This window comes from Meleagris gallopavo, unplaced genomic scaffold, assembly GCF_905368555.1.
Source record: "Meleagris gallopavo unplaced genomic scaffold, MGAL_WU_HG_1.1 scaffold_61, whole genome shotgun sequence".
In the NCBI taxonomy this organism is placed as follows: domain Eukaryota; kingdom Metazoa; phylum Chordata; class Aves; order Galliformes; family Phasianidae; genus Meleagris; species Meleagris gallopavo.
In genome coordinates this window covers 2397-20305 of record NW_028147072.1, presented here as the reverse complement: position 1 = coordinate 20305, position 17909 = coordinate 2397, and the positions used below count along the sequence as shown (strand labels likewise).

Genomic DNA, 17909 nt, shown 5'->3' with positions numbered 1-17909 from the left:
CCTTGTTGGCAGCCATGTTGGTAACCATATTGGCAGCCATGTTGGCAGCCATGTTGGCAGTGAAATTGGCAGCCATGTTGGTAGCCATGTTGGCAGCCATGTTGGCGGCCATGTTGGCAGCCTTGTTGGCGGCCATGTTGGTAGCCATGTTGGCAGCCATGTCTGTGGCCTTGTTGGCAACCATGTCGTTAGCCATATTGGTAGCCATGTTGGCAGCCATGTTGGTAGCCATGTTGGCAGCCATGTTGGCATCCTTGTTGGCAGCCATGTCGTTAGCCATATTGGTAGCCATGTTGGCAGCCATGTTGGCAGCCACGTCATCTCCGCAGGTTCACGCTGAACGTTTGGGATGTGGGCGGGCAGAGCTCCCTGCGCTCCTATTGGAGGAACTACTTTGAGAGCACCGACGGGGTGGTTTGGGTGGTGGACAGCGGGGACCGACAGCGGCTGCAGCTCTGCGCCAAGGAGCTGAGAGCTCTGCTCAGGGAGGAGGTGGGGATGCGGGGTGGGATACGGGGGTTACGGGGTTGTGAGGTTATGGGGGTGGGGTTGTGGGTTTGTGGTTATGGGGCGATGGGGATATAGGGTTGGGGGTTGCGGGGGTATGGGGTTGGGTAGCTTATGGGTTTATGGGGGCGTGGGGGTGTGGGGCGTTACTGGGGTATGGGTTTATGGGTTACGGGGGTGTGGGGTTATGCGGTCGTGGGGTTTATGGGGCTGTGGGTTTATGGGGTTGTGGGGTGATTGGGTTGTGGGTTTATGGGGTTGTGGGGTCGTGGGTTATGGGGTATGGGGTGTTATGGGGTATGGGTTTTATGGGGGGTGTGGGGTTATGGGGATATAAGTATGTGGGGGTATGGGGTTATGGGGGTTATGGGGTTATCAGGTTTGTGGGGTGTGAGGTTGTGGGGTCATGGGGGTTTGGGTCATGGGCTTATGGAGGATTTGGGGTATGCGGTTATATGGGGTTACAGGGTGTGGGCTTAGGGGGGAATGGGTTATGGAGTTAATGTGGGGGTAAGGGGTTATGGGGGGCGTGGAGTTATTTGGTTATGGGGTTACGGGGTTATGGGAACTGAGGGCACTGCTCAGGGAGGAGGTGGGGGATATGGGGATGGGGTGGGTTGTGGGTTATGGGGTGTGGGTTGTGGGGTGTGGGGTTATGGGGCTGTGGGGTTTGATGGGTGTGGGGTTACGGGGTGTGGGGTTATGGGGCTGTGGGGGGTTACGGGCTGGGGGTTACGGGTGTGGGGTTATGAGGTGTGGGGTTACGGGGTGTGGGGTTATGGGGTGTGGGTTATGGGGTGTGGGGTTATGGGGCTGTGGGGGTTACGGGCTGGGGGGTTACGGGGTGTGGGGTTACGGGGTGGGGGTTATGGGGTGTGGGGTTATGGGCTGTGGGGGGTTACGGGCTGGGGGTTACGGGTGTGGGTTATGGGGTGTGGGGTTATGGGGTGTGGGGTTATGGGCTGTGGGGTTATGGGCTGTGGGGTTACGGGTGTGGGGTTATGGGGTGTGGGGTTATGGAGCTGTAGGGCTGTGATTTGCCGCCCATCTGTCTGTCTGTCTGTCTCTGTCCGTCTGTCCATCCGTCCTGCAGCGCCTGGCTGGCGCCACCCTGTTGGTGTTGGCCAACAAACAGGACCTGCCTGGAGCGCTGCCGCCCAGCGCCATCCGCGAGGTGGGAACCGCCCCATAGCGCCCCATAGCGCCCCATAGAGACCCATAGGGACCCATAGCGACACATGGAGACCCCACAGTGACCCATAGGGATCCACAGGGACCCATAGGACACATAGCGACCCATAGAGACCCATAGGGACCCATAGCGACCCATAGAGACGCACAGCGAGCCATAGGGAGCCATAGGAGCTATAGAGACTCATAGGGACCCATAGAGACCCATAGGACCATAGAGACCCATAGCGACCCATAGAGACCCATAGCGACCCATAGAGACCCATAGTGACCCATAGGGACCCATAGTGACCCATAGAGACCCATAGAGACCCATAGAGACCCATAGGGACCCATAGAGACTCATAGAGACCATAGGGACCCACAGAGAGTCATGGAGGCCCATAGAGACCCATAGAGACCCATAGGGACTCATAGGGGCCCATAGGGACTCCAGTGCTCCCCGCTGCACCCCACAGAGACCCATAGACGCCACTGTGCCCCACTGTGCCCCATAGAGACTTGTAGAGACACAGAGACCCTACTGTGCCCCATAGGGACCCACAGAGACCCCGCGCGCCCCACTGCACCCCATAGGCACCCATAGAGACCCCAGTGACCCACAGAGAACTCAGCACCCCACAGAGACCCACGGTGACCCCATAAGTACCCTACTGTCCCACAGAGAGTTCAGTGCCCCATGGAGAAACCCCTGACCCCATAGAGACCCCGAGGTCCAGAATTCCCCCACGGCCCCCAGTGCCCACATTGACCCCATTCCCCCCTTCCCCCATCCCCCATCCCCCCATCCCCCATTCCCCCATTACCCCCATCCCCCCATCCCCCATCCCCCATCCCCCATACCCCCCATCCCCCCATTCCCCCCCCTCCCCCCATCCCCCATCCCCATCCCCCATCCCCCATTTCCCCCCATACCCCCCTCCCCCATCCCACCCATCCCCCCATCCCCCATCCCCCATCCCCCCATCCCCCCCATCCCCCATCCCCCCATCCCCCATCCCCCACCCCCCCATCCCCCCAACCCCCATCCCCCATCCCCCCCCATCCCCCACCCCCCACCCCCATCCCCCATACCCCCATCCCCCCATCCCCCATCCCCCCATCCCCCTACCCCCCATCTCCCATTCCCCCCATTACCCCCATCCCCAACCCTACCTAACCCCAACCCCCCCCATCCTCCCATCCCCCCATCCCCCATCCCCCCATCCCCCATCCCCCATTCCCCCCCCATCCCCCACCCCCATACCCATCCCCCATCCCCCATCCCCCCATCCCCCATCCCCCCATCCCCCATCCCCCATCCCCCCATCCCCCATCCCCCATCCCCCATCCCCCACCCCCCATCCCCCACCCCCCATCCCCCCATCCCCCACCCCCCCATCCCCCCACCCCCATCCCCCATCCCCCCACCCCCCATCCCCCCATCCCCCACCCCCATCCCCCATCCCCCCACCCCCCATCCCCCATCCCCCATTCCCCCATCCCCCCATCCCCCATTCCCCCATCCCCCATCCCCCATCCCCCCCACCCCCCACCCCCCTCTCTCCACCCCCATCCCCCATCCCCACCCTCCCATCCCTCCCATCCCCCCCTCCCCCATTACCCCCCATCCCCCATTCCCCAAACCCAACCCCTAACCCTATCCCTAACCCTAACCCCCCATCCCCCATCCTCCTCCCCCATCCTCCCCCTCCACCCCCCATCCCCCACACCCCCATTCCCCCATTCCCCCCCATCCCCCATCCCCCCATCCCCCCATCCCTCATCCCCCCATTCCCCCATCCCCCATTTCCCCCATTCCCCCCCATCTCCCATCCCCCCATCCCCCCATCCCCCCATCCCCCCATCCCCCATCCCCCCATCCCCCCATCCCCCATCCCCCCATCCCCCCATCCCCCCATCCCCCCATCCCCCATCCCCCCATCCCCCATTACCCCCCATCCCCCATTTCCCCCATTACCCCATCCCCTAACCCTAACCCCCCATCCTCCCATCCCCCCATTCCCTCATCTCCCATCCCCCATCCCCCATTACCCCCCATTTCCCCCATTCCCCCCCATCCCCCATTTCCCCCATTACCCCCCATCCCCCATCCCCCATCCCCCCATTTCCCCCATTCCCCCCATCCCCTAACCCTAACCCTAACCCTAACCCTAACCCTAACCCTAACCCCCCATCCCCCATCCCCCCATTTCCCCCATTACCCCCCATCCCCCCCGTTTTCCCCCCAGGCCCTGGCCCTGGACTCGGTTCGCAGCCACCATTGGTGCATTCAGGGCTGCAGCGCGGTCACGGGTCACAACCTGCTGGGCGGCATCGATTGGCTGCTGGACGACATCGCGGCGCGGGTCTTCACCGCCGAGTGACCCCAGAACGGACCCCCCAGAACGGGACCCCCCCCAAAACGGGACCCCCCAAAACGGGACCCCCCCCAAAACGGGACCCCCCCCAGTTCCGGGACCCCCCCAAAAAGGAGACCCCCCCCAATTCTGGAACCCCCCCCAAAACGAGACCCCCCCCCAATTCCAGGACCCCCCCCAATTCCAGGACCCCCCCCCAAAACGAGACCCCCCCCCAAATTCTGGGACACCCCCCCAATTCCGGACCCCCCCAAAACGAGACCCCCCCCCAATTCTGGGACACCCCCCAATTCCGGACCCCCCCCCAAAAAGAGACCCCCCCCAATTCCGGGACCCCCCCCCAATTCCGGGACAACCCCCCCAAAACGAGACCCCCCCCAATTCCAGGACCCCCCCCAATTCCGGGACCCCCCCTCAAACCGGGACCCCCCCCCCCAATTCCGGGACACCCCCAAAAAGGAGACCCCCCCCAATTCTGGAACCCCCCCCAAAACGAGACCCCCCCCAATTCCGGGACCCCCCCCCAATTCCGGAACCCCCCATAAACGAGACCCCCCCCAATTCCAGGACCCCCCCCCAAAACGAGACCCCCCCCAATTCCGGGTCCCCCCCCCAAAATGAGACCCCCCCCCCAGTTCCGGGACCCCCCCCCAAAATGAGACCCCCCCCCAATTCCGGGTCCCCCCCCAAAATGAGACCCCCCCCCAGTTCCGGGACCCCCCCAAAACGAGACCCCCCCCCAATTCCGGGTCCCCCCCCCAAAATGAGACCCCCCCCAATTCCGGGACGCCCCCCATATCCAGACCCTCCCCCCAGTTCCGGGACCCTCCCCTAAAACTGAGAGCCCCCCCCCCCAGATCTGGGACCTCCCCCCTCAAACTTGGACCCCCCCCATATCCAGACCCCACCCCAATTTCGGGACCCCCCCCCAAAACTGAGAGCCCCCCCTCCCAGGTCTGGGACCCCCCCCTCAAACCGGGACCCCCCCATATCCAGACCCCCCCCCCAGGTCTGGGACCCCCCCCCTCAAACCGGCACCCCCCAAAAACCAGACCCGTCCCAATTCCGGAACCCCCCCCCAAAACTGAGAGCCTCCCCCCAGATTTGGGACCCCCCCCTCAAACTGGGACCCCCCCCATATCTAGACCCCCCCCAATTCCGAGACCCCCCCCAAAATTGAGAGCCCCCCCCCCAGGTCTGAGACCCCCCCTCAAACCTGGACCCCCCCCATATCAAGACCCCCCCCCAATTCCGGGACCCCCCCCCCAAAAACTGAGAGCCCCCCCCCAGGTCTGGGACCCCCCCCTCAAACCGGACCCCCCCAAAAACCAGACCCCGTCCCAATTCCGGGACCCCCCCCCAAAACTGAGAGCCCCCCCTCCAGGTCTGGGACCCCCCCCTCAAACTGGGACCACCCCCCATATCCAGACCCCCCTGAATTCCGGGACCCCCCCCAAAACTGAGACCGCCTCCCCCCAGATCTGGGACCCCCCCCAAACCGAGACCCTCCCCAATATCCAGACCCCCCATCAGATTTGGGACCCCCCCCCCCAAAACTGAGGGTCCCTCCCGATCTGGGACCCCCCCCCATATCCAGGCCCCCCCCGAATCTGGGACCCCCCCCCCCCCAAACCGGGACCCCCCCCATATCCAGCCCCGGCCCAGATTTGAGACCCCCCCCACACCCTCAAAACTGTAAGCCCCCCCCAGATCTGGGACCCCCCCCCAAACCGGACCCCCCCCCCGATATCCAACCCCACCCCCTGATTTGGGACCCCCCCCCCCACCCAGATCTGGGCCCGCCCAGAACCGGGATCCCCCCCAATCTGAGACTCCCACCCAAATCCAGGACCCCCCCCCAAACCAGGACACCCCCCAGACAAGGGACCCCCCTCTAAATCCAGGCCCCCCCCCCCCCAGATCCAAGACCCCCCCCAAACTGAGAGCCCCCCCATGACGAGACCCCTCCCCCCAAATCCAGGACGCCCCCAGAACCAGAACCCCCCCCCCCCAGATCCGGGACCCCCCCACCCCCCAGATTTGGGACCCCCCCTTCAAAACCGGACCCTCCCCCAAATCCTGGATGCCCCCCCCCCACGTGAGGACCCTTCCCAGAACGGGGACCCCCCCCCAAATCTGGGACCCGTCCCAGAATCGTAACCCTCCCCCCCTCCCCTCCGCCAGATTTGGGACCCCCCCAAACCGGGATCCCCCCCCCAGGTGAAGACCCCCCCCCCCCTAAATCTGCACCCCCCCTTCCCCCCCCTTCCCAAAGTTTGGGACCCCCGGATGGAACCCGGAATTGGGGGGGGGGTCGAGAGGTGCTGATAAATTGATGGAAGCGCCCCAGTGTTGTGATTGGGGGGGGATGGGGGAAATTAATGGGGGGGGGGGAACAGTGGGGTGTGGAGACCCCAAAAGGGACGTGGAGACCCCAAAGTGGGACCTGGGGACCCCAAAAGGGGGGATGGGGACCCTAAAGTGGGACCTGGGGACCCTAAAGTGGGAGATGGGACCCCAAAGGGGGTTCAGGTGACCCCAAAGTGGGACCTGGGGACCCAAAAAGAGGAGATGGGGACCCTAAAGTGGGAGATGGGGACCCTAAAGTGGATTTGGGGACCCCAAAGTGGGATATGGGACCCCAAAGGGGGTTGAGGTGACCCCAAAGTGGGACCTGGGGACCCCAAAGTAGGAGATGGGGACCCTGAAGTGGACGTGGAGACCCCAAAATGGATTTGGGGACCCCAAAAGGGGAGATGGGGACCCTAAAGTGCGGTATGGGGACCCCAAAGGGGGTTGAGGTGACCCCAAAGTGGACATGGGGACCCCAAAAGAGGAGATGGGGACCCCAAGGTGGGAGATGGGGACCCTAAAGTGAACATAGAGACCCCAAAGGGGGTTGAGGTGACCCCAAAGTGGGACCTGGGGACCCCAAAAGGGGAGATGGGGACCCTAAAGTGAGCATAGAGACCCCAAAAGGGGGTTCAGGTGACTCCAAAGTGGACATGGGGAACCCAAAGTGGGATCTGGGGACCCCAAAAGGGGAGATGGGGACCCCAAAGTGGACATGGGACCCTAAAGTGGATTTGGGGACCCCAAAGTGGGATATGGGACGCCAAAGGGGGTTCAGGTGACCCCAAAGTGGGACCTGGGGACCCCAAAGTAGGAGATGGGGACCCTAAAGTGGACGTGGAGACCCCAAAATGGATTTGGGGACCCCAAAAGAGGAGATGGGGACCCTAAAGTGCGGTATGGGGACCCCAAAGGGGGTTGAGGTGACCCCAAAGTGGACATGGGGACCCCAAAAGAGGAGATGGGGACCCCAAGGTGGGAGATGGGGACCCTAAAGTGAACATAGAGACCCCAAAGGGGGTTGAGGTGACCCCAAAGTGGGATATGGGACCCCAAAGGGGGACATAGAGACCCCAAAAGAGGGGATGGGGACCCTAAAGTGGATTTGGGGACCCCAAAGTGGACATGGGGACCCCAAAAGAGGAGATGGGGACCCTACAGTGGGGTATGGGGACCCCAAAGGGGGTTGAGGTGACCCCAAAGTGGGACATGGGGACCCCAGAAGGGGAGATGGGGACCCCAAGGTGGGACATGGAGACCCTAAAGTGGGATATGGGACCCCAAAGGTGGACATAGAGACCCCGAAAGAGGGGATGGGGACCCTAAAATGGGAACTGGGGACCCCAAAAGAGGAGATGGGGACCCCAAGGTGGGACATGGGGACCCTGAAGTGAGCATAGAGACCCCAAAGTGGGACATGGGGACCCCAAAGTGGATTTGAGGACCCCAAAGTGGGACATGGGGACCCTAAAGTGAACATAGAGACCCCAAAGGGGGTTGAGGTGACTCCAAAGTGGGACCTGGGGACCCCAAAGGGGGTTGAGGTGACCCCAAAGTGGGATATGGGACCCCAAAGGGGGACATGGGGACCCCAAAGTGGATTTGAGGACCCCAAAGTGGGACATGGGGACCCCAAAAGGGAAAATGGGGACCCTAAAGTGGACATAGAGACCCCAAAAGAGGGGATGGGGACCCCAAACTTGAACATGGGGACCCTAAAGTGAACATAGAGACCCCAAAAGAGGGTTCACGTGACCCCAAAGTGGACATGGGGACCCCAAAAGGGGAGACGTGCCCCAAAGTGAACATAGAGACCTCAAAGGGGACCGAGATGACCCCAAAATGGGACATGGGGACCCCAAAAGGGGTTCAGGTGACCCCAAAGTGGGACCTGGGGACCCCAAAGTGGGAGATGGGGACCCCAAAATGGGACGCAGAGACCCCAAAGTGGGTCATGGGGACCCCAAAGAGGGTTGAGGGGACCCTAAAGTGGACATGGGTGCCCAAGAGGGGGGATGGGGACCCCAAAATGGGACATGGGGACCCTAAAGTGGATTTGGGGACCCCAAAAGGGGAGATGGGGACCCAAAGGTGGGACATTGAGACCCCAAAGTGGACATAGAAACCCCAAAATGGGACATGGAGACCCCAAAGGGGGTTCAGGTCACCCCAAAGTGGGATCTGGGAACCCTAAAGTGGACGTGGAGACCCCAAAGTGGATTTGGGGACCCCAAAAGGGGAGACGTAGACCCTAAAGTGGATTTGGGGACCCCAAAGGGGGTTGAGGTGACCCCAAAGTGGGAACTGGGGACCCTAAAGTGAGCATAGAGACCCCAAAAAGGGACGTGGAGACCCCAAAGTGGATTTGGGGACCCCAAGGTGGGACATGGGGACCCTAAAGTGGACGTAGAGACCCCAAAAGGGGAGATGGAGATCCCAAAGTGGACATGGGAACCCTAAAGTAGGATATGGGGAACCCAAAGGGGGTTCGGGTGACCCCAAAGTGGGACCTGGGGACCCCAAAGTGGGTCATGGAGGTCCCAAAGTGGATTTGGGGACCCCAAAAGGGGAGATGGGGACCCCGAAGCGGACATAGAGACCCTGAAGTGGACATAGAGACCCTAAAATGGGACATGGGGACCCTAAATGCCCCCATGGGGACCCCCGGTGGGCTCGGCGGACCCCCAAGGCCGTGTGGGGCCGGTAGAACTTTATTGTGGGGTGGGGGGATCCCGGAAGGCCGGGGGGGGCGGCAGCGGCCCCTCCTCGTTGTCCCCATCGCCGTCACGGGGGGTCCGACCCCATGGGGGCACCTGTGGGGACACCGACACCGTGGGACCCACATTGACCCCATTGAGACCCCACTGACCCCATAGAGACCCCAACGTGACCCCAAAGTCCCCACTGTCCCCATAGAAACCCCAACGTGACCCCAAAGTCCCCACTGTCCCCATAGAGACCCCAACGTGACCCCAATGTGACCCCAATGTGACCCCAATGTCCCCACTGACCCCATAGAGACCCAACGTGACCCCAGTGTCCCCACTGACCCCATGGAGACCCCAACGTGACCCCAATGTCCCCACTGACCCCATAGAAACCCCAACGTGACCCCAGTGTCCCCACTGACCCCATAGAGACCCCAACGTGACCCCAATGTCCCCACTGACCCCATAGAGACCCAACGTGACCCCAGTGTCCCCACTGACCCCATAGAGACCCCAGTGTGACCCCAATGTCCCCACTGTCCCCATAGAGACCCCAACGTGACCCCAATGTCCCCACTGTCCCCATAGAGACCCCAACGTGACCACAATGTGACCCCAATGTGACCCCAATGTCCCCACTGACCCCATAGAGACCCAACGTGACCCCAATGTCCCCACTGACCCCATAGAGACCCCAACGTGACCCCAATGTCCCCATTGACCCCATAGAGACCCCAACGTGACCCCAATGTCCCCACTGACCCCATAGAGACCCCAACGTGACCCCAATGTCCCCACTGTCCCCATAGAGACCCCAGCGTGACCCCAAAGTCCCCACTGACCCCATAGAGACCCCAACGTGACCCCAATGTCCCCACTGTCCCCATAGAGACCCCAACGTGACCACAATGTGACCCCAATGTGACCCCAATGTCCCCACTGACCCCATAGAGACCCAACGTGACCCCAATGTCCCCTCTGACCCCATAGAGGCCCCAACGTGACCCCAATGTGACCCCAACGTGACCCCAATGTCCCCATTGACCCCATAGAAACCCTAACGTGACCCCAATGTCCCCACTGACCCCATAGAGACCCCAACGTGACCCCAATGTCCCCTCTGACCCCATAGAGGCCCCAACGTGACCCCAATGTGACCCCAACGTGACCTCAATGTCCCCACTGTCCCCATAGAAACCCCAACGTGACCCCAATGTCCCCACTGACCCCATAGAGACCCCAACGTGACCCCAATGTGACCCCAACGTGACCCCAATGTCCCCATTTTCCCCATAGAGACCCCAACGTGACCCCAATGTGACCCCAACGTGACCCCAATGTCCCCATTGTCCCCATAGAGACCCCATAGAGACCCCAACGTGATCCCAATGTCCCCAATGTCCCCATGGTTCCCAGAGACTCCAAAGTGACAACAATGTCCCCAAATGCCTCCAATGAAGTCCCCAATGTCCCCAATGTCCCCATGTCCCTACATCCCAATGTCTCCAAATTGCCATGTCCCTAAGCCCCCTGACCCCAAAGTTCCATTGACCCCAATGTCCCCAATGTCCCCCATTGACCCCAAATCCCAATGTCCCCACATCCCCATGTCCCCAGTGTCTCCAATGCCCCCAATGTCCCCATGTCCCCAACGCCCCCAATGTCCCCAATGCCCCCAATGACCCCACATGTCCCCAACGTCCCCCAATGTCCCCATATGCCCACATCCCCATGTCCCCATGTCCCCACATGTCCCCAATGTCTCCAACACCCCCAATGTCCCCAATGTCCCCAATGTCCCCCAATGTCCCCCAATGTCCCCATATGTCCCCAATGTCTCCAACACTCCAATGTCCCCATATGTCCCCAATGTCCCCATGTCCCCACATGTCCCCATGTCTCCATACACCCCCATCCCCAAGTCCCCAATGTCCCCATGTCCCCCAACCCCCATGTTCCCACATCCCTCCATGTCCCCCAAACCCCCAATGTCCCCATGTCCCCAAACCCCCATGTCCCCAAAAGCCCACATCCCTCCATACCCCCATGTCCCCACGTCCCCCCATGTCCCCATGTCCCCAATATCCCTTCATTACCTCCACATCCCCACGTCCCCACATGTCCCCATGTCCCCATATCCCCTTATCCCTCCATGTCCCCACAATCCCCACGCCCCCCATGTCCCCATATCCCCATTATCTCCAATGTCCCCAATGTCCCCCATGTCCCCAATATCCCCATTACCCCCATGTCCCCACATATCCCCATATCCCAATGTTCCCACATGTCCCCCATGCCCCATGTCCCCATTTCTCCATATGTCCCCATCCTCACGTCCCCCCATGTCCCCAATATCCCCATTACCTCCAATGTCCCCAATGTCCCCCACGTCCCCATTACCTCCAATGTCCCCAACGCCCCCCATGTCCCCAATGTCCCCACGTGTCCCCCCCCCTCACCTGTACCCCCATGGCCGCCTCCTGCCCCTGGGGGCCACCAGGAACTGCTGTAGGGCCTCAGCCAGCCTTTGGGACAGCGCTACCCGCTGTAGGGCCACCGCTTGTGCCTGTGGGGCCACCGCAGCCCGTGTCCCCATATTTGTCCCCATTTGTGTCCCCCCCACCCCGTAGCGACCCCCCCCCCCCCAGCCCCCTCACCAGACCCTGCAGGCGCTCCTCCAGGACCCGGTTCAGGCGCTGCGAGGCGGCAAAGTCCTCCTGGAGCCTGGGGGACATCATTGGGGACATCATTGGGGTCATTGGGGACACTGGGGACATTGGGGACATCATTGGGGTCATTGGGGTCATTGGGGACACTGGGGACATCATTGGGGTCACTAGGGATGTTGGGGACATCGAGGACATCATTGGGGTCTTTGGGGACACTGGGGACATTGGGGACATCATTGGGGTCATTGGGGTCATTGGGGACATTGGGGACATCATTGGGGTCATTGGGGACACTGGGGACACTGGGGACATCATTGGGGTCACTAGGGATGTTGGGGACATCGAGGACATCATTGGGGACATCATTGGGGACATTGGGGGTATTGGGGACATCGGGAACATCATTGGGGTCACTGGGGACATTGGGGACATCAAGGACATCATTGGGGTCATTGGGGACATTGGGGACATTGGGGACATAATTGGGATCACTGGGGACGTTGGGGACACTGGGGACATCATTGGGGTCATTGGGGACATTGGGGATATCGGGGACATCATTGAGGTCATTGGGGATGTTGGGGACATCAGGGACATCATTGGGGTCACTGGGAACATTGGGGACACTGGGGACATCATTGGGATCCCTGGGGACATTGGGGATATCGGGGACATCATTGGTGTCATTGGGGACATTGGGGACATCGGGGACATCACTGGGGTCACTGGGGATGTTGGGGACATCAGGGACATCATTGGGGTCATTGGGGTCATTGGGGACATTGGGGACATCATTGGGGTCATTGGGGACACTGGGGACACTGGGGACATCATTGGGGTCACTAGGGATGTTGGGGACATCGAGAACATCATTGGGGACATCATTGGGGACATCATTGGGGACATTGGGGGTATTGGGGACATCGGGGACATCATTGGGATCACTGGGGACGTTGGGGACACTGGGGACATCATTGGGGTCATTGGGGACATTGGGGACATCACTGGGGTCACTGGGGACATTGGGGATATCGGGGACATCATTGGGGTCATTGGGGATGTTGGGGACATCAGGGACATCATTGGGGTCATTGGGGACATTGGGGACATAGGGGACATCATTGGGATCACTGGGGACGTTGGGGACACTGGGGACATCATTGGGGTCATTGGGGACACTGGGGGCATCATTGGGGTCATGGGGACATTGGGGATATCGGGGACATCATTGGGGTCATTGGGGACATTGGGGACATTGGGGACATAATTGGGATCACTGGGGACGTTGGGGAGACTGGGGACATCATTGGGATCACTGGGAACGTTGACATCGGGGACATCATTGGGGTCATTGGGGACATCGGGGACATCATTGGGGTCATTGGGGACATTGGGGTCATTGGGGACGTTGGGGACACTGGGGACATTGGGGACATTGGGGGCATTGGGGACATTGGGGACATCAATGGGGTCACTGGAGGCGTTGGGGTCTCCATGGAGTCAATGGGGTCCCTATGGGGTCAATGTGGTCTCTACGGAGTCAATGGGGTCCCTATGGGGTCTATGAGGTCTCTATGGGGTCAGTGGGGTCCCTATAGGGTCAATGAGGTCCCTATGGGGTCAATGGGGTCCCTATGGGGTCAGTGGGTCCCTATGGGGTCAATGGGGTCTGTATGGAGTCAGTGGGGTCCCTATGGGGTCAATGGGGTCTCTATGGGGTCAGTGGGGTCCCTATGGGGTCAATGGGGTCTGTATGGGGTCAATGGGGTCTCTATGGTGTCAGTGAGGTCCCTATGGAGTCTATGGGGTGTCTATGGGGTCAGTGGGGTCTCTATGGGGTCTATGGGGTGTCTATGGGGTCAATGGGGTCTCTATGGGGTCCGTGGGGTCTCTATGGGGTCAGTGGGGTCCCTATGGGGTATTGGGGTCAGTGGGGTTCCCATCACCTCTCCATGCGCTCCCGCAGTTCCTGGAGCTCCTGTTGTGCCGTGGGGGGGCTGTAGGGGGGGGGAGGGGGGGATGGAGACCCCAAAACTCAGCGCTGCGCACCCCCCCTTCCCGCCCCCCCCACATTGCCCCAAAGACCCCCAACTCCCTCCCCACCCCAAAATCGCCCCATTTCACCCCAAATCTCACTCACCCCCACACAGCTGCAGCCGCTCCCGGGTCCTGCAGGAAATGGGGGGGGGGGGGGGGCAACATTAGGGGAGCTCCGACCCCAAAAAGGGGGTCCAGGCCCCCCCCCCCCCACGGCCCCAGATCCCACCCCATTCCTCCCCCCCAAGGCCCCATAGGAGCCCTCTCCAGCCCTATAGCCCCCCCACTCCTATCCCCCCCAAAACCCTACACGTCCCCCCCATGACCCCATACCCCCCATGACCCCATATCCCCCCCCAACCCCACAGCCCTCCCACAACCCCAAATCCCCCATGACCCCACATCCCCCCATGGCCCCACATCCCCCCCCGACCCCATATCCCCCCCCGACCCCACATCCCCCCCAGACCCCATATCCGCCCCCCACGACCCCACATCCCCCCACGACTCCACATCCCCCCACGACCCCATATCCCCTCAATGACCCCATATCCCCCCCCCGACCCTGTATCCCCCCATGACCCCCACATCCCCCCCAATGACCCCACATCTCCCCCCAATCCTACACCCCCCCCATGACCCCATATCCCCCCCCCGACCCGACATCCCCCCCAATGGCCCCACATCACCCCCCCAACCCACAACCCCCCCACCCCACATCCCCCCCAACCCCACACCCCCCCCCGACCCACATCCCCCCATGACCCAACCCCCCCCCACGACCCCATATCTCCTCCCCCGACCCCACATCCCCCCCTATGACCCCACATCCCCCCCCACCCCACATCCCCCCCAACCCCACCCCCCCCCACGACCCCACTCCGCCCCCAACCCCACGACCCCATATCTCCCCCCCACGACCCCATATCTCCCCCCATGACCCCACATCCCCCCACGACCCCACCCCCCCCACGACCCCACGACCCCACAGCCCCCATGATCCCACATCCCCCCACCACCCCACATTCCCCCCAAATGACCCCTCATCCCCCACAAACACCACATCCCCCCCGACCCCACATCCCCCCATGACCCCACATCCCACCACGACCCCACATTCCCCCCAAATGACCCCACATCCCCCCCAACCCCACATCCCCCCCCACGAGCCCATATCCCCCAATGACCCCCCCCATGACCCCACATCCCCCCCCAACCCCACACCCCTCCACGACCCCATATCTCCCCCCCACGACCCCACACCCCCCCACGACCCCATATCTCCCCCCAACGACCCCACACCCCCCCACGACCCCATATCTCCCCCCATGACCCCACATTCCCCCCCCAACCCCAACCCCACCCCCCCCACGACCCCACGACCCCATATCCCCCCCACGACCCTACATCCCCCCACGACCCCACATCCCCCCCAATGACCCCACATCCCCCTCCCGACCCGCATCCCCTCATGACCCCATATCCCCTCAATGACCCCAAACTCCCCCCACGACTCCACACCCCCCCCGACCCCACATCGCCCCCCAACCCCACACCCCCCCACGACCACATATCTCCCCCCATGACCCCACATCCCCCCCAACCCCACATCTCCCCCCAACCACACCCCCCCCCCGGCCCCACCCCCCCCCGACCCCACATCGCCCCCCAACCCCACACCCCCCCCGACTCCACACCCCCCCCGACCCCACATCCCCCCCACCCCCACCCCCCCCCAACCCCACACCCCCCCCAACCCCACATCCCCTACCAACCCCACACACCCCCCAACCCCACATCCCCCACGACCCCACACCCCCCCCAACCCCACATCCCCCCAACCCCACACCCCCCCCAACCCCACCCCCCCCTGACCCCACATCCCCCCCTGATCCCACATCCCCCCATGACCCCACATCCCCTCCCCAACTGTACATCCCCCCCAATGATCCCCCCCCACAACCCCCCCGCCCCCCCACGACCCCACACCCCCCCCAACCCCACCCCCCCCACGACCCCGCATCCCCCCATGACCCCACATCCCCTCCCCAACTGTACACCCCCCCCAAGTGCCCCCCCCCCACACACCCCCCCCAATGACCCCCCCCCACAACCCCCCCGCCCCCCCCATGACCCCACCTCCCCCCCCACCTCTTCCTCCTCCTCCTCCTCCTCCTCCTCGCACAGCTCCCTGTTTTCACCCCCTCGATTCGGGGGGCTCCCCCCCTCGCTTGGATTCTCTCCCCCATTTTGGGGGGGGGTCGCTGGGGGGGGGGATTCCAGCCGAATTCCCGCAGTTTGGCGGGGCTCAGCAGCCTCACCGTCAGCTCATCCAAAAACCTCGAAAATCCGCTCCTTTCCGGGGGGGTCCCCCAATATTTCATCCCCCCCCTTCCCATTTGGGGTTTTTTTTCTCCCATTTCGGGATCCCCCCCACCCCACGTTTTGGGGTCCCCCCTTTCCCCGCTCCCCCCCCCATCGTTTCCAATGAACGCCAACGTCGAGGGCCGCCCCCCCCCTCGCCCCCCCCTCCGTTTCCCCCCCCCAGACCCTCCTGACTTCGGCTCTGCCCCCTCCTCAGCGTCCCCGAATTGGCCCCAAATGTCGCCCCCCCACCCCCCCCTCCCCCTTCCCCGACCCCCCCCCAACGTCGTTCATTTGGGGGGGGGTCCAATTCGCCTCCCCCTCCCCCTCTCCCCCCCCGAATCCCTCCGGTGTCCCCAAATGTCCCCGTGCCACCGGGGGGGGCGTAAGGGGGGGTCGCGGCCCCATAGGAACCCGTGGGGTCTCCGGGGGGGGGAGATGGGTGCCCCCACGTGACCTCGGGGTGTCCTCAGGTGACCCCAAGGCGTCCCCACGTGACCCCAGGGTGCCCCCACGTGACCTCGGGGTGCCCTCAGGTGACCCCAAGGCGTCCCCACGTGACCCCAGGGTGCCCCCACGTGACCTCGGGGTGCCCTCAGGTGACCCCAAGGCGTCCCCACGTGACCCCGGGATGACCCCACGTGACCTCGGGGTGCCCTCAGGTGACCCCAAGGCGTCCCCACGTGACCCCGGGATGACCCCACGTGACCTCGGGTCGACCCCGGGGGGGGGGCGGATGTCCTCAAGTGACCCCAAGATGTTTCCGAGGGGGTCCCGGGAGCCCCCACGTGACCCCGGGATGACCCCACGTGACCTCGGCGTGACCCCACGTGACCCCAGGGGGTCCCCAAAGCCCCCCGAGGTGACCTCGGGCGACCCCAAGATGTCCCCACGTGACCCAGCCGCCCCCCCCGGGGACGAAGCGGATGACGATGACGATGATGAAGATGAGGCCGAAGGAGGCGGGGAGGTGAAGAATCGCTCCAGGAGCTGCAGCTTCCCTGGGGGCACCGAAGCCCCCCCAGGACCCCCCCCGGGCCGCGACCCCCGGCGGCGCCTCAATGGAGACCCCCGAGGGACCCCCCCACTCATCGCCCCTCCCCCACCCGCACCGATGGGACCCTGGGGGGGGAGGGGGAGAATCCGGTTCTTATCTGGGGCTGCTCGGATCTGATCCGGTTCTGTTCTGTTCTGATCTGATTCTGTTCTGATCCGGTTCTGTTCTGATCCGGTTCTGCTCTGATCCGGTTCTGTTCTGATCCGGTTCTGTTCTGATCTGGTTCTGTTCTGATCTGGTTCTGCTCTGACCCGATTCTGTTCTGATCCGGTTCTGCTCTGTTCTGATCCGGTTCTGCTCTGATCTGGTTCTGCTCTGATCCGGTTCTGTTCTGATCCGGTTCTGTTCTGATCCGGTTCTGTTCTGATCTGGTTCTGCTCTGATTGGTTCTGTTCTGATCTGGTTCTGTTCTGCTCTGATCTGGTTCTGCTCTGATCCGGTTCTGTTCTGCTCTGATCCGGTTCCACTCTGATCCGATTCTTATCTGGGTCTGCTCTGATTTGATCCGGTTCTGTTCTGATCTGGTTCCGCTCTGACCTGGTTCTGTTCTGATCTGGAGTTGCTTTGAGCCGGTTCTGAGCCGGTTCTGTTCTGATCCAGTTCTTATCTGGGGCTGCTCTGAGCCGGTTCCACTCCTGATCCAGTTCAGTTCTGATCCGGTTCT

The 17909-nt window shown here is 62.7% G+C and overlaps 3 protein-coding genes across 3 annotated transcripts; 1 reads left to right on the top strand and 2 right to left on the bottom strand.

Annotated features, from left to right (window-relative positions):
- Positions 1-182: 182 nt before the first annotated feature.
- ARL2 (ARF like GTPase 2) lies at positions 183-4196 on the top strand. The gene is made up of 4 exons (XM_085215492.1): positions 183-224; positions 301-492; positions 1601-1681; positions 3930-4196. The coding sequence occupies exons 1-4, from the start codon at positions 183-185 to the stop codon at positions 4062-4064; spliced, it is 450 nt and encodes a 149-aa protein (XP_085071618.1). The 3' UTR covers positions 4065-4196.
- Positions 4197-8279: 4083 nt separating this feature from the next.
- Positions 8280-16141, bottom strand: LOC146541856 (uncharacterized). Its single transcript, XM_085215493.1, has 6 exons — positions 15976-16141; positions 13928-13956; positions 13734-13784; positions 11776-11842; positions 11578-11684; positions 8280-9223 (listed from the first exon to the last, which is right to left on the bottom strand). Exons 3-6 carry the CDS (start codon positions 13739-13741, stop codon positions 8806-8808), a joined length of 600 nt encoding a protein of 199 aa, XP_085071619.1. The 5' UTR covers positions 13742-13784; positions 13928-13956; positions 15976-16141; the 3' UTR covers positions 8280-8805.
- Positions 11874-13148, bottom strand: LOC146541857 (uncharacterized). Its single transcript, XM_085215490.1, has 3 exons — positions 13111-13148; positions 11942-12935; positions 11874-11885 (listed from the first exon to the last, which is right to left on the bottom strand). Exons 1-3 carry the CDS (start codon positions 13146-13148, stop codon positions 11874-11876), a joined length of 1044 nt encoding a protein of 347 aa, XP_085071616.1.
- Positions 16142-17909: the final 1768 nt, after the last annotated feature.

Excerpts from the sequence above, each read along its gene's own strand:
- LOC146541857 (XM_085215490.1), bottom strand. The coding sequence starts at position 13,148 with ATGTCCCCAATGACCCCAATGATGTCCCCGATGTCAAC. Across the intron at positions 12,936-13,110 it reads ATGATGTCCCCGATGTCAAC|TGTCCCCAACGTCCCCAGTG; the intron begins GTTCCCAGTGAT and ends TGATGTCCCCAG.
- LOC146541856 (XM_085215493.1), bottom strand. Across the intron at positions 11,685-11,775 it reads AGGAGCGCCTGCAGGGTCTG|GCACAAGCGGTGGCCCTACA; the intron begins GTGAGGGGGCTG and ends GTGGCCCCACAG. Across the intron at positions 9,224-11,577 it reads AGGCGGCCATGGGGGTACAG|GTGCCCCCATGGGGTCGGAC; the intron begins GTGAGGGGGGGG and ends GTGTCCCCACAG.
- ARL2 (XM_085215492.1), top strand. The coding sequence starts at position 183 with ATGTCGTTAGCCATATTGGTAGCCATGTTGGCAGCCATGTTG. Across the intron at positions 493-1,600 it reads GAGCTCTGCTCAGGGAGGAG|CGCCTGGCTGGCGCCACCCT; the intron begins GTGGGGATGCGG and ends TCCGTCCTGCAG. Across the intron at positions 1,682-3,929 it reads CGCCCAGCGCCATCCGCGAG|GCCCTGGCCCTGGACTCGGT; the intron begins GTGGGAACCGCC and ends TTTTCCCCCCAG.